The sequence below is a fragment of the Microtus oregoni genome, unplaced genomic scaffold (assembly GCF_018167655.1).
Source record: "Microtus oregoni isolate MIOR12 unplaced genomic scaffold, Mior012 000040F_ref0000088, whole genome shotgun sequence".
Taxonomy (NCBI): domain Eukaryota; kingdom Metazoa; phylum Chordata; class Mammalia; order Rodentia; family Cricetidae; genus Microtus; species Microtus oregoni.
Window position 1 is genome coordinate 58,882 of NW_024543207.1, and position 15,369 is coordinate 74,250.

The 15,369-nt window shown below is 43.3% G+C and overlaps 2 protein-coding genes across 2 annotated transcripts in view; one reads left to right on the top strand and one right to left on the bottom strand.

The window, feature by feature from the left end:
- Positions 1 to 15,369, bottom strand: part of LOC121433603 (EVI5-like protein) — a 94,664-nt gene that overhangs the window by 55,699 nt on the left and 23,596 nt on the right. The window lies entirely within an intron of this gene.
- Positions 5,204 to 5,530, top strand: LOC121433706 (cytochrome c oxidase assembly factor 3 homolog, mitochondrial-like). Its single transcript, XM_041632216.1, has one exon. It carries the CDS (start codon positions 5,204 to 5,206, stop codon positions 5,528 to 5,530), a length of 327 nt encoding a protein of 108 aa, XP_041488150.1.

Consider the following 15,369-nt stretch of genomic DNA (forward strand, 5'->3'; position numbering starts at 1 on the left):
AGTTTGGATGCTCACCTTACTAGACCTGGATAGAGGTGGCCGGTCCTTGGGCTTCCCACAGGTCAGGGAACCCTGATTGCTCTTCGAGCAGATGAGGGAGGGGGACTTGATCGGGGGAGGGGGAGAGAAATGGGAAGCGGTGGCGGGGAGGAGGCAGAAATCCTTAATAAATAAAAATTTAAAAAAAAAAAAGAACTAGTTAATGATAAGACTAAGCTAACGCCAAACAGTTTGTAATTAAGATTAAGCCTCTGAGTGGTTATTTTAAAAGTGGCTGCGGGAAAGGGCAGGACGAGAAACCTCCAGTTACATGCAATCATTTCCACAAACTTGGTGACCCCGCTAAGTTTGACTCAAAACTCACTGAGGGCTGGACGGTGGTGGCGCCTTTAATCCCAGCACTCAGGAGGCAGAGGCAGGCGAATCTCTGTGAGTTCGAGGCCTGCCTGGTCTACAAAGGGAGTTTCAGGACAGGCTCCAAAGCTACAGAGAAACCCTGTCTCGAAAAACCAAAAAAAAAAAAAAAAAACTCACTGAGGTGATGGGGGTTAAGCCTCTTTTTTAAGATCTACTCATTTCTATGTTATGTGTTTGCCTGCATATATGTATATATCACATGCATGCCTGCTGCCCTCAGAAGGCAGAAGAGGGTGTCAGATCCTCTAAAACTGGAGTTAAACATGGATGTGAGCTGCCATGCCAGTACAGGGAACCAAACTCAGGTTCTTTACAAGAACTCACAGAGATCAGCCTGCTTCTGCCTCCTGAGTACTGGGATTAAAGGCGTGCGCTACCACCACTTGGTACAAACACTGTTCTTATGAAGAGCTTCTGAGCTGGCAAAATGGCTCAGCCGTCAATGTACTTGCCATGAAAGCCGAGCATCTGCTTTTGATCTTCAGAACTCACACAGAAAGTAGAAGCTGAGGACAAACTCCATAGCTGTCCTACTGCTGAAGACACCACAGACAGCCAGGCAGCAGGACAGAGAAACAAAGCTGGAAATGAGCTGGCAGCGTCTTCACCTGCAGTGTTGGAAGGTTCAGCTCATGGTGGTAGGAATGAGGAAGGGGTTGTTTTCATTTGTATAGCCTGATAAGTTGTCTGTGTTCCAAAAAATAACCTGACACTCATGCAGGCAACAATATTTAAACTCTCAATCATTAAATAATAAGTTAAATATTAAACTATCCTCTCTCCCACTCCCACGCACAGATGAAAAAGTGGGGGGAGGGGACTTGTTGGAAGGAGAGCTTAAGCAGGGGAGGTAAGAAAGGAGAATACAAAGAAACAAAATTCATCATACACACGTATGAGATTGCCATAAACATACCATCTCCTAATGCCAACCACTAACTCAGAATATACTCAGTAAATTCCAAGCAGTCATCTTTATAATCCTGTTAGAGAGAAGTCCCTCACGGAAGTGAATTGTTGCAAAGGCAAAAGCAATCTACTATTTGTTCTAATTTATTAAAATGAATTACTTTACCACGCCTCTTCTGTATACTGTAGCAACAGGCCTCCATTTAGAGAGTTTGGAACAACCAAAGGCATAATTCTGACATCCACTCGACTTAAAGAAAGAGATTCGGCCTCAGCACTAAGTAACGCATTAATACGGTTTACTATGTTCATAATTTCACACATTCCATGTGACTGAATTATCTTTCATACTGACTATGCTCTAACCTCCCTGGATCATGAACCTCACCATGCAAACATGTTGCAAGTTCTTGTCCACATCACAGACATGCTACATATTTATTCTGAGAAGTGAACACTCAAAATGTTAAAAATATCATCAAAAAGGACAATTATACATTAAAGAGATACAAAGTACGATTCGATCTTTATGAAACTTCCAGAATGGGCGAATCCAGAGACCTTGACGGCTTAATGTTCTGTGTCACCTCCCACCCCCTGGACTCCCAAGGCACCAGTGCTGTCAGCTGGGATGAGGGCCAGGAAGGGTGCGGGTTTATAGTCTTTACACACCATGACCCACTGACTCCCACCACACAACAGGCCAATGTTCTGGTCTGGGGATCTGAACTTCCGCACTGAGAGCTATAATCTGTACTGTCAAGTCTGCCACCAATAGAAACTAGCTCTATCAACTCTGGAAGAACTAATTCAACACACCAAACACCTAGCCCATCTTGAAGGCTTTCAAGGGACCATAACCTCACACCCTCTTTCAAGTCCAATAAGGATATCAACAGTTACGGAGCAGCAACAAAAAGAGGAAGCCAGCCAGAACAGACAAGAGACCAATAGGTTCTAGACGACCCAGCCCATGGAGTAACAGTCAAGGATTGCAAACCTGCGACTGCCTAGTTTGTCCTAATACTGCTATCAGGGTGGCAGACAGATGCGTCCCAAAAAGTTAGGAGAGACCTGCATGTTTGTCCCAGTCAACATGACCTCTGAAAACAACATTCAAGCAATTCTGACTCTTGCCAAACACAAGCTTGGATATACAGATGTGATTCAGCTGTGCAGACACTGCAGTGGCCACTGAGACGCATAACCAAAGTCAGGCATTGTCACACATCCCTTTAATCCCTGCACTTGAGAGGCAGAGGCAGGTAGATCTCTGAGTCCCAGGCCAGCCTGGTGTGAAACAAAACAAAACAAAAATTATACAATCAAAAGAAAAGGGTCCATACGTTAAAGAACTTCCAGCAGGCTCTCAATGTGATGCACCTGGTTGCTGGTTGCTGGGGAGATGACCAGGGAGGTCAACATGGAGTTACCCTAACAGTGCCAGTGTGGCTTCCTTTGAGGGGCAGGTTGCACAAGCCAGATGCTCTGCACCCAAAAAGGCATGGTGGGCATGGCACTGCCCACTGCTCAAGACCTGGCCCTGTAGGCATCACCTGACAGCTGTTCCTGGTCTGCTCACTCAGAGGTCAAAGTGCTTACCTCACAAATTTGATGACCTGAGTTCAAGCCCAGGAGTCCAACCTTGGCTATATGAAACTGTCTTAAAAAAATAAACGAAACTGTAAAATGCTTTTGGTCTTGACATTTACATCTTCATATCGACTTTATAGTGTCTCTCACCCTTTTCCGCCACTTGCTTTAGGCTTACACTGCGCCCTTTTCTCATTCTCGGCACTACAAGTACGGCCCAGTGGCATTATACCCTTCATTTCTGACACACACGTTCAATTCTTCACGCTTTTAATTTTTCTTCAAAACACTTTTAGTTTCTCTTGCAATTTCTTTATCCAATATTATTTTAGGAGGATACTGTTTAATATCTAGAAATTTTTATATTTTCCAACTATTTTTCTAACTTTACAACACAGGTTATACAACGATAGAGCTACTGGTTTCTAACTTAATTCTACTGTGGCCTGGAAGCACAAGCTAAAGACCGTGTCACGTCCCAGAATGTGGTCTGGATGGGTTTGTCCTCAACCTTAGAGCACGTTTTCTGCACTCAGTCACCCACTTCTGGTACTGCTCAGTGGCAGTCACACATGCTGGAGCCTGCAGTCCTAACAGTGGATCCACTCAAGGTCCAGGTTTTGCTTGTTGGTTGGCTTTGTATTGAGACGGGGTCACATGTAGTCTGGGCTGGCCTCTAACTCACTACTTTGCTTTGCCTCACTAACTGTAATGTCTTTTTGAAGAAATGGCTGTACTCTGTTAGGTAAGGACTACCTTTATTCCTGTTAACTCCCTCAAACCTGCTTTGTCTGAAATCAATACAGCCACTTCAAATTTCCTTTGATTATTTAACAAAGTCCAAAAGGCAAACAAAGAACCATGTGAGGTATGGTGGCAAACATTTGCAATCCCAGCACTCTGAAAGCTGAGGCAGGAAGATTCCAAATTCAAGGCCGACCTGAGTTACATAGTGAGATCTCACACCTCAAAGGAAAAAAAGAAAATCTCAGCACTTAGGAGAATCTCTGTGAACTCAAGACCAATCTGATCTACAGTGAGTTCCAGGAGACACCCTGTCTCAAAAAAAAAAAAAGAGAGAGAGAGAGAGAGAGAGAGAGAGAGAGAAATAACTTTGTATATAAAATCCCTTCTGAACAAGAGTTTTTCCAATAACTACTGTACTGAGTTAAAGTCCTAACAACGCAATAAAGTTTTAAATGTTTTTTTATTTACTTAGTATAGGTGTTCTGCCTGCATACAGCACAGACACTAAGAAACAATGAATGGGATCTCTCTGCACAACACCACCATTCAGTAAAGAGGCAGGGTACAGAATGGAAAAGGATCTTCACCAATTATATATATATGAAGGCTAGTATCTAAAATATATAAAGAACTTTTGAAAAAAAGACTGGATATCAAGAAAATAACCCAGCTGAAAACATGCAGAGAGAGAGTTCTCAGAGCATGGCGTACAGAAGCATGCAGAGTTCTCAAAACAAAGGAAACACAAATGGCTGAGAAACATTTAAAGAAACGCTCACCATCGTTAGTCATCAGGGACATGCAAGTCATAACTACTTTGAGATTTCATCCTCTACCAGTCAGAATGGCCAAGATCAATAACACAAAGGAGAGCCCATGCTGGTGAGGATCTAGAGTAAAGAAAAATTCATTACTGGTGGGGTGCAAACTTGTACAGCCACTATGCACATCAGTGTGCAGTTTCTCAGGAAGCTGGGAATAGATCTACCTCAAGATCCAGCTGTACCACACTCTTTTGCATATACACAATGGACTCTACATCCTACTACATAAATGTAGACATTTGCTCATCCATAATCATTGCTGCTCTATTTAAAATAGCCAGAAATCGGAAACAGTCTAGATGTTCATCAGTTGATGACAGGATAATGAAAATGTGGCACATTTACACAATGGAATATTATTAATTGTTAAAAAGAATGAAATTTGCAGATAAATGGATGGAGCTAGGGGAAAAAATCATCCAAGTGAGGTCACCCAAACCCAAAAGGAGAAATCAGTATGTTTTCTCTTATATGGGGATATTGGCTTTTAAGCCTTTGATATGCATGCTACAATCCACATAACAACAGAGGTTAGGTACCTATTAAAGGACAAAGGAAGAGAAGAAGATCTCCCTAAGAAGGAGAAATTAAAAGATACATAGTTATGGGAGGGAGGGTTGAGTGCGAGGAACAAATGGGAGGGAGAAGGGAGAGTGGAGTGACAGAGAGATATGAAGAGAGCGGGGCTGGGCGGCTTAGGGCGGAGCAGCAACATGGCAGCGTCTGGAGCTGGTGACCCTTTGGGTGCTAAGGATGGAAATGCCCCATTCGCTCAGCGCATCGACCCGTCGCGGGATAAATTGACCCCAGTGCAAGTGCAGTTTATGCGGCAGGTGCAGCTTGCCCAGTGGCAGAAAACACTGCCACAGCGGCGGACCCGGAACATCGTGACTGGCCTGGGCATCGGGGTCGTGGTATTAGCTATTTATGGTTACACCTTCTATTCAGTGGCTCAGGAGCGTTTCCTTGATGAGCTGGAAGATGAGGCCAAAGCTGCCCGAATCCGAGCTTTCGAGAGGAAGAGAGCATCAGGACCCTAACTGTACGGAGAATCTTCAAACTGCTGGAGCTCCTGTACCCCTTAAATGATGCCTGGCGATCTCATGGCATCGCTGGCTTCCTAATTTCGAACTGTGATTGAGCCCAAGAAGCCAGAGACTGTGCTTCTGGCCACTGCCGGATGGGGGGATTGCTCATTTCACATGCAGTTTGTACAGTTACTCAGCCTTCTAATTTCCTTGTTCGAGAGGTATGAGACCTTGCCTTTCCTCAAACTTTGTGATTTACCCCTTCACCTCCCAGGGGCCCAACTGTTAAGGGGGAGGGTGTGGTGTATCTGCAGAGTTGGAACCTTAAGTGGGAAAGATGGGGTCAAGTTAAGAGAAATAAAATGAGTCACCTCTCCTGAAAAAAAAAAGAAAAAGAAATATAAAGAAAGAAAACTAAGGGCATTTGAGAAGCCGTTGGGAAACTCATTACCGTAGAAGTTTCCTAAAATACATACATAAATGAAAGAAATCAAAATGGTGCCATCAAACAATGGAGGTGGCAATGCCCCAATTAGATTATCTTCCACCAAGAAGTGAAACCTTAAGTGCCAGAAATGGGTAACATCTAGTTGAGTGCTTAGCCAGAGGTCACAAAGAAACCCCAAATATCTGTGGCTATTACCAAGGTTATTGGTTGCTCTCAACAAACTGATGAGAAGGCCTTTCGCTGAAGATAACATAGTTCATCAAAAACAAACTCAAGCTGGTGCCTAACTAGAGGCTTCACCCCTGATGGCTAGTGTTCATAGTGCTGGAAGGTACTCTGTATGCTACCTGAGGAGAAAGGCAATCATCAACTCAGCTACAAACCCTGATGGAGGAAGGTCATTGGTTAAATAAAAAGAAACTGCTTGGCTCTCATTGGTTAGAGATAGGTGGGAGGAGTAAACAGAACAGAACGCTGGGAGGAAGAGGAAGTGAGCTCAGACTCCACAGCTCTTCTCTCGGGAGCAGACACCTCAGAGAGAGAGATGTCATGCCCCGCTCCCGGGCAGACACACGCCATGAAGCTCCGACCCAGGATGGACTAGGCTAGAATCTTCCTGGTAAGACCGGTTCTCACAGATTATTAGAGATGGGTTGATCGGGATATCAGAATTAGCCAGTAAGGGCTAGAGCTAAAGGGCCAAGCAGTGCTTAAAAGAATACAGTTTCCATGTAATTATTTTGGGTAAAGCTAGCCTTGGGGGCGGACGGGTGCCGGGGATGCAGCCGCGCCGCTCATATTACTACAGACTGGCGCCCAGACATGTGGACAACTGAATCCACTGAAAGCCTGAGAAAGCTTGAGAAAGAGAAGAGCATGTTTTCTTGGTAGCTGCAATTTAATAGAGGCTTCCTGACTCAGCTTTAGCTGCAAAACCCTGCAGCTCATTAAGAGGTCCTGCCACAAAACACTTAAATGGTGTTGACGAAAAGCTGAACGCATGCTTTTCGGTTTTCAGCTGTAGCAGGAAAAAAGCTGCGCCGTTTAAAAATGCCAGCTTTCTGGGCTGTCCTGCCAGGGCAAACTCTGACTCTTACGCAGGCAGTTCGTGCGGTTTGCAAGCACAGGCTGCTGAAGCTCGCTTGCTGGCAGGGACCTTGAAATGCCATAGAGTTGTGGCAGTAAACATGGCTACAGCCAGTACCTCAGCCATGAGGCTAGAAAGCTAAGGAATGGGCTACATCTAGCCGGCAAAGCCACGCCTTTAATCCTACTGATATTGGTTGGTAAATTAAAGACTCATGTGGTCAGAAAAACAGAGAGATACAAAAAAGATTCAAAGAGAAAGAAAATTTTTAAATGGTTTACAGTGTGTTAAAAATATATTCAGACTAAAAGTTGAAGTTCTTAAAGTAACAAACAAAAAAAAAAGGAAGAGAGTTGTTGTGTGTGGTACACACCTTTAATCCCAACACTTGGTAGGCAGAGGGAGATTGACCTCTGTGACTTCAAGGTGTGGTAGCACACGCCTTTAATCCCAATGCCTGGGAGGCAGAGACAGGCAGATCTCTGAGAGTTCAAGGACAGCCTGGTCTACAGAGTTACTTCAGGTCAAAGATACAGAGAACCTATCTCAAAAAGCAAAAAGTTAAAAGTAAAAATAAACAAAATAGAGGTTAAAATAAAATGAGCAAAGATGGAAAATACACAAGAGAATCTTGAATCTGTATGCTATTATGCTCTCTTTGAATTGTTTGAATGCTGAGGAAGGAGCAAGAGCTGCTAAAAGATATTTGTTTATAAATGCTGCTGAACTAATCCAACATAGATATTTTGATGCCTTGACATTGAAATTTGGATCTAAGGACATGATGCTTTGGAAAGGAGTTTCTTATTTTGTTTTCACAGAGGACCAGACCCTGTGGATTTCTTCTATCCCAATTTGGTATGATGGACCACATCCTCCTGAAAGGTTGCGTGAACACCCTCAGAAAATTGTTTCGCTCAACTGCCAACTGAGATAAAACTAGCACACAGGTTATACCATGAAAGACCTAATTAACGACGCCCCCATTCAGCAGGAAGCAGTTTGGAGAGAAAAAACTACACCCATGTTCCCAAATATGGTTTATAAACATTCTTTTACATTTAAAGGGGGATATGATATAGGTATGAATAATTTGCATTAGTATAGATTTTGCTTTATTGATAGAGATTTACGGTCAATTTTGTTATATGTATATGTATTTCTGATCTTTATTAAGGTATTGTGATTGTGTAGTTCATTTAAAAATGTAATTTATAATTAGAAATATAGATTGTTAATAGATAATCATAATAGTCAAGTTTGTAGTCATGTTAGTTAAGATTTTCTAGATGTGCATAGATATATTTTAGATAGGCATTCTTCATATTTTTCAAAGATTATAAAATATGGCATTTTAAATGTTTTAATAACTAAGGACTTTTCATGACAATGAGACACTCTGCTCCTGGCAGCACCAATCTACTTCAAGAGGAAGATGGGCATCGAAGAGGCTCGTTATGGAGTTTGATAGCCATTTGGGCAAGAAACTGCTCTTGCCTGGACTATTGCATAAACTGGACACAGAGAACCCGCAGAGAGAGGACTACTGAACTTGCCTAAGGTGAGATGATCTTTCAGGGTTCCTGATTCATGAAAGAGTCTGCGAGACACTCTGCAGGACACAACAGATAGTGACTGAACTGACTTTGAATTTTCCTGCTTTATGGAAATGTCTGCTGGATACCATGGGCCTGAAGGCTGAAGATGGATGCCCCAATGGTACAGAGGAACTTTGGGTGACTGTCCAGGCAGCGAGATGTCTCTGTCATTTCTAGAGTTTTAAAAGTTGCTTTTTTCTTGTTTGCTTAGGTAGTATTGTATCTTTCTGGAGTCTTTGATGGAGTTAAGAATAGTTAGTTATAGTTATAGTTTTCCTTAGTTATGATAAAGATTATTGTAACTTTTACTTGATAACTGTTTTGTTATATGTAATTTTGCTATGTTAAAGTTAAAGCCTTTTTTTTTTGTTTAAACCGAAAAAGGGGAAATGATGGAGGAAGGTCATTGGTTAAATAAAAAGAAACTGCTTGGCTCTCATTGGTTAGAGATAGGTGGGAGGAGTAAACAGAACAGAACGCTGGGAGGAAGAGGAAGTGAGCTCAGACTCCACAGCTCTCGGGAGCAGACGCTTCAGAGAGAGAGACGCCATGTCCCCGCTCCCAGGCAGACACATGCCATGAAGCTCCGACCCAGGATTGACCGGTTCTCACAGATTATTAGAGATGGGTTGATCGGGATATTAGAATTAGCCAGTAAGGGCTAGAGCTAAAGGGCCAAGCAGTGCTTAAAAGAATACAGTTTCCGTGTAATTATTTTGGGTAAAGCTAGCCGTGGGGGCGGACGGGTGCCGGGGATGCAGCCGTGCCGCTCATATTACTACAAAACCCTACAATCTACAGTGGTGACCAGCCTACAAGATACGCTGGTGCAATAGTGACACAAATGTTGTGAGCGTTATCAACTACGCTATGATTGGATAGAAGGCCCACTGCATGAGATGGAACTCATGTCAACTACGCTATGATTGGATAGAAGGCCCACTGCATGAGATGGAACTCATGTCAACTACGCTATGATTGGATAGAAGGCCCACTGCATGAGATGGAACTCATGTCAACTACGCTATGATTGAATATAAGGCCCACTGCATGAGATGGAACTCATGTCTGACACTGCAAGAATTATTAAGAACCTAGGACTGGATAAGCCATGGGCCTACAGGAAAGCCGCCATTCTGTTAAAAGTTAACAGCAATAAAATGACTTCTAAAGACATTCTACTACACACAGAGATCAGCGTCTCAGTCATCATCCAAGAAGCTTCTTCCTAAGTAGATAGGAACTAACACAGAGACTCACGACTGAACAACGTGCAGAGAATGAGAGACTCTAGAGCACTCGGTCCTCAGCGAACACCTCCATCAAACCCTCCCCACAGGGCTCAGGGAGCTGTGTGGAAGAGGAGGTGGAAAGGCTTAAAGAGCCAGAGGGGATGGAGGACTCCTAGGAGGAGTGTCTTCCAGGCACAGAACAAATGCACATTCAAATTCACAGGACTGTGGCAACACAAGGGCCTGCAGAGGTTCAAGCCAGACAGGATTTCACTGGTCAGAGAGAGAAGTGGGCATAGGCTCCCACCCTAACCAAGAAACTACCTGCAGTTGACATCTGCTTGCAAAGGAAAAATCCGTTTTCTCCACAATGGAGTCTCACTGGGTGTATTGGTCCCACTTAAGGGTAGCTCCCATGCCCTTCCATAGATGACCAACACAAAATAAATTGAAGGGTATTTTAGTAGACTTTTTGTCCCAAAATGCTTTGCTTGGGCATTTTTTTCTTATTGGTCCTGTGTTTGTATATTTGGGGTCCACTTTTTATTGTTTTTTCCAGTATGTGTCTGTGTCTGAAAACTATTTTTCTCCCCACCCCCACCTTATTTGGTTTGTTTGGGGTTTTCTTTGGGTGGGTGGGGTTGCTTGGTTTTCAGACACATAATATAACTCTTGTAGACCAGGCTGGCCTTGAACTCACAGAGATCTCCCTGCCTCTACCTCCTGAGTGCTGGGATTAAAGGTCTGCCTGCCTGATGAGTTTTTTAATTGGATAAAGACAAGTGAAATATAAAGACATGTTACACTTTCAAACCCTGTCTATAACCAGGAACCTTTTCCATCCTCTGCTCCTGTTCGGCAGCAGTGTTCTGTGTGCTGTCTGCACCTGCCACACTTTCTCCCCATCTGAAGACACTTCTTGGCTATACTCAATATTCTGAATTCAAGTATGGTAAAAACACAAATGAGTGCTTTTTCGTTGCTACTTGGTATTGTCCCCTAATTTAATCCCCACAATGCACTATGTCTCATTATACCATTAGATTAGTTATTATTCCTTAAGAAATAAACATATTTTCTGAGAATTCACCACACTGACATCCAAAGGGGCTGCACCAGGTTGCACTCCCATCAGCAATGCAGAAGTGTTCCCTTTTCCCCACAACCTCTCCAGCATAAGTTGTCATCAGTGTTTTTGATCTTGGCCATTGGTGTAAGATGGAATCTCAGAGTTGTTTTGATTTGCATTTCTCTGATGACTAAGGATGTTGAACATTTCCTTAAGTGTTTTTCAGCCATTTGAGAAACAACCTACCTCAAGACCCAGCAATACCACTTTGGGGTATATACCCAAAGAATTCTCAGTCGTACCACAAAGACATGTGCTCAACTATGTTCATAGCAGCATTGTCTGTCATAGCCAGAACCTGGAAACAACCTAAATGCCCCTCAACTGAAGAATGGATAAGGAAATGTGGCACATTTACACAATGGAGTACTACACAGCAGAAAAAATAACAACAGCTTGAATTTTGCAGGAAAATGGATGGAGCTAGAAAACATTATTTTAAGTGAGGTAACCCAGACACAGAAAGACAATTATCACATGTACTCACTCATAGGTAGTTTTTATACATAAAGCAAAGAAAGACAGCCTACAAACCACAATCCCAGAGAACTTAGACAACAATGAGGACCCTAAGAGAGACATAGATCAAATCTACATGGGAAGTAGAAAAAGACAAGGTCTCCTGAGTAAATTGGGAGCATGGGGACCTTGGGGGAGGCTTGAAAGGAGGAGGGGAGAGGCAGAGAGAGGAGCAGAGAAAAATGTAGACCTCGATAAATATCAAAAAAAAAAAAAAGAAATAAACATATTACTCAGAGAACAAAAATATTGTCATCTAAAAAAGGCCTCCTTGGGACTGGTGAGCCGGCTCAGCAGGTCAAAGTACCTGTTGTGCGGTCCTGGCTGCCTGAGCTCCATTCCCCAAGAGCCAGATCTCTTAATCCTGGCAATCAGAACACCAGGAAGCTCGGTACCAGACACCCTGGAGTGTGGAGAAGGCATAAACAAGAAAGACCCTGCTTCTCAAGGTGGGAGGAGAGGAATAACTCCTGAAGTTACATTCGGATCCCCAAACATGTATGCATTCAGGAATAACCCCTGAAGTTACATTCGGATCCCCAAACATGTATGCATTCAGGAATAACCCCTGAAGTTACATTCGGATCCCCAAACATGTATGCATTCAGGAATAACCCCTGAAGTTACATTCGGATCCCCAAACATGTATGCATTCAGGAATAACCCCTGAAGTTACATTCGGATCCCCAAACATGTATGCATTCGCACACGTGTGCCACACACACTTTCAAGCATAACTTAATTAATTAGAAAGCACACTTAAAGCTGGGTGGGTACAGCTCAGTGAGCAAACACTTGCCCAGTGTGTGAGGCTCGGGTCCAACCCCAACAAAGCTAGAGAGAAACTTCACACTCTCCATAAACCCTCTTGCTATAAAGACAAAATTACCTAATTACTAAGTAACACACTTTAATGAATGAACTTCTAACAACCCCATATGGCTATCACATTTAACAATCTCTGAAGTACTGTATTCATTGTTAACGTATAAATTTTGGTCAGAGCTGACAAGCAGCCGGCCTCTCCTGCTAAAGTAGAAGAATGTTAGCCAAGTGTGGTGCACATGCCTATAAGCCAGCACTCAGGAAGCTGAGGCAGGAGGATTCTAAGTTCAAAACCTGAACTATGTACATAGCAAAACGCCTTCAAAAACAAAGATGAATAAAGAAGTTCATAATCGGGCAAACTAAGCATGTCCTGTCACCACACACAAGGGGGGGGGGGGGTCCATTTTAACCGTCTGACTTGTGCTTTCTAAAGATGGCCTGTGTTAGTTCCCCAGGACTGCCATAACCAAGTTCAGCCAACCAAACAGTTTAAAACATCAAAATGTTGTCTCTCAGTTGTGGAGAGTAACATCCCAGTGGGGCTAGGGTGAAGCTCCAGGGCACAGTGCTGTCCAGCATGGAGTGGGGGGGGGGGGGGGTAACTTAGGCTACTGAATTTGGTACACACAGAGACTGTGAAGAAAAACTAAGTGGAGATACTCTGGCTGACAGCATTCACTCTCAAATATGCATCTGAACACACTTTAAATGACCCTGGGCTGAAACGCAGGCTGGAAGGCAACCAGCTCCTCAGTGTTCTATCCAAAGCCCTGACTGGCAGGAGACACTGACACACACACATAGCTGTGCGGTCACCAAGTGCAGGAGACACTCACTCACACACATGGCTGTGTGGTCACTAAGTGCAGGAGACACTCACTCACACACATGGCTGTGTGGTCACTAAGTGCAGGAGACACTCACTCACACACATAGCTGTGCGGTCACCAAGTGCAGGAGACACTCACTCACACACATAGCTGTGTGGTCACCAAGTGCAGGAGACACTCACTCATACATATGGCTGTGTGGTCACTAAGTGCAGGAGACACACACACACACACACGGCTGTATGGTCACCAAGTGTGGTGGGGTTTTGTTACACAGCTCTAGCAACTGAAACACTGTCACTGCTATTAGAATTAATGATGCTTAAAGCAGAATCATAAAATTAAAATTTTAAGTTATTAGTAAAGATTAATATGGAACTTGTTTTTAAGGGAACAGCAGATTCAAATATACAAAGTGGAAAAATCTTTTGACTTGCCTCAAGAGTGCTATGATAGGGTACAAGAACCACCTACTAAGAAAACAGGAATCAGTATCTCAGATGTAAAAAACTATATTAATGTCTAGAGGCCTAAAAATAACATTTAACTAAAATAGGAAAAACTTGGGCTGGAAAGTTGGCTCAGCAGTTAAGAGCACTGGCTGCTCTTCCAGAGAACTCAAGTTCAATTCCCAAAGCCTGCATGACAGCTCACAACTGTCTGCAACTCCAGTTTCAGAGGCTCTAACGGCCTCTTCTGGCCTCCCTGAGCACCAGGTCATATGTGATGCATTAGACATACATGCAGTCTAAACACTTACATACATAAAATACATACATGCAGTCTAAACACTTACATACATAAAATACATACATGCAGTCTAAACACTTACATACATAAAATAATCTTTTCAATATGAAGTTGAACTGCAATATTATTTCCCTGTTACTGAAACGGTATTAGTTATCATGCTGACGCAGTGCTGAGAAGTAAGCCTTTGGCTTAATAAATAGGGTGCTTTCTTGAAATCACAAATCTTGTTTATCGTATGGAAAATAAGTTGAAGATTCTGCTGTAATTATTTCTATTTTCACTAAGACCAATTATTGAAAGAGGCCAAAATATTTCAAAGGAATAAGAGCTCTTAGGTCAGTGGCAACTCTTAATTAAATGTGGAAAATTGGTTCACAGCCACTAAAAGAATGAAAACACAAATGCATCTGAAACATGACTTAGCCTAAAAACTGCACACCACAGTGAAATAAATGAATCAAGAAGGACCACATAGTATGACTCTGCAGGAGTGACCAGAACAGACACCTACAGACCGAAGTGGACCGGTGAGGGAGAGCTGACAGGAGGGTTACAGAGTGGTGACTTCTCTGAACTTCACTATGACAAAAGCTGCATGTATGCACAAACACACTAAGTCACTGGGTCATACTCTAGGATCAGTGGTCCTCAACCTGTGGGTCACAAGCCCTTCACAGGGGTCGCCTAAGGCCATCGGAAAGCACAGTTATTTACATTATGATTCATAACATTAGTAAAATTAGTTATAAAGTAGCAATGAAAATAACTGTATTTTATAGTTGGGGTCACCACAGCACAAGGAACTGTACTGAAGGGGTTACAGCAGTGGGAAGGCTGAGAACCACCGCTGTAGGTGAGTCACAGGGAAGAGTACACTCACTATTTCCATGTGAGACTTTTCCTGGAGACTCAAAACAAACATCCATTCACCTCAGGAGGGAACCTCAACAGGGCCAAAAGAATGACACCACCAACATCCAATCTGGTGAGCCAGGGAGTTTATTGGGCTTGTTCACAGGAGTATGGGTGAGAAGGCAGGGGCGGGGGCAAGGCAAAGGCAGCTACATCACCAAGCCTCGGGTTCACTGCACCCAGCTCAACAGGTCAGAGAGTATCTCCTTCAGGCAGGTCTGGGCCTCTTCCAGGCAGCAGGCTAGTCTGTTCTCCTCAGCAATTCTTACTGTTTATGTACCCTTGGGGGAAAGGGAGAGACAGACAGACCATTTGAATCTGGTAAGTGTCAGGGACATCCTAAGACTTCTGAGCTGCCTGGAGTTCTACATTTAAGACCAAGGCCCCTGCAAACTTATAAAACCAATCTGGAAGTCAGTATGGTGGTTTCTCAGAAAACTGAGAATCAACCTACCTTACGACCCAGCAATACCATTCTTGGGCATATAACAAAAGATGCTCAATCATACTACAAG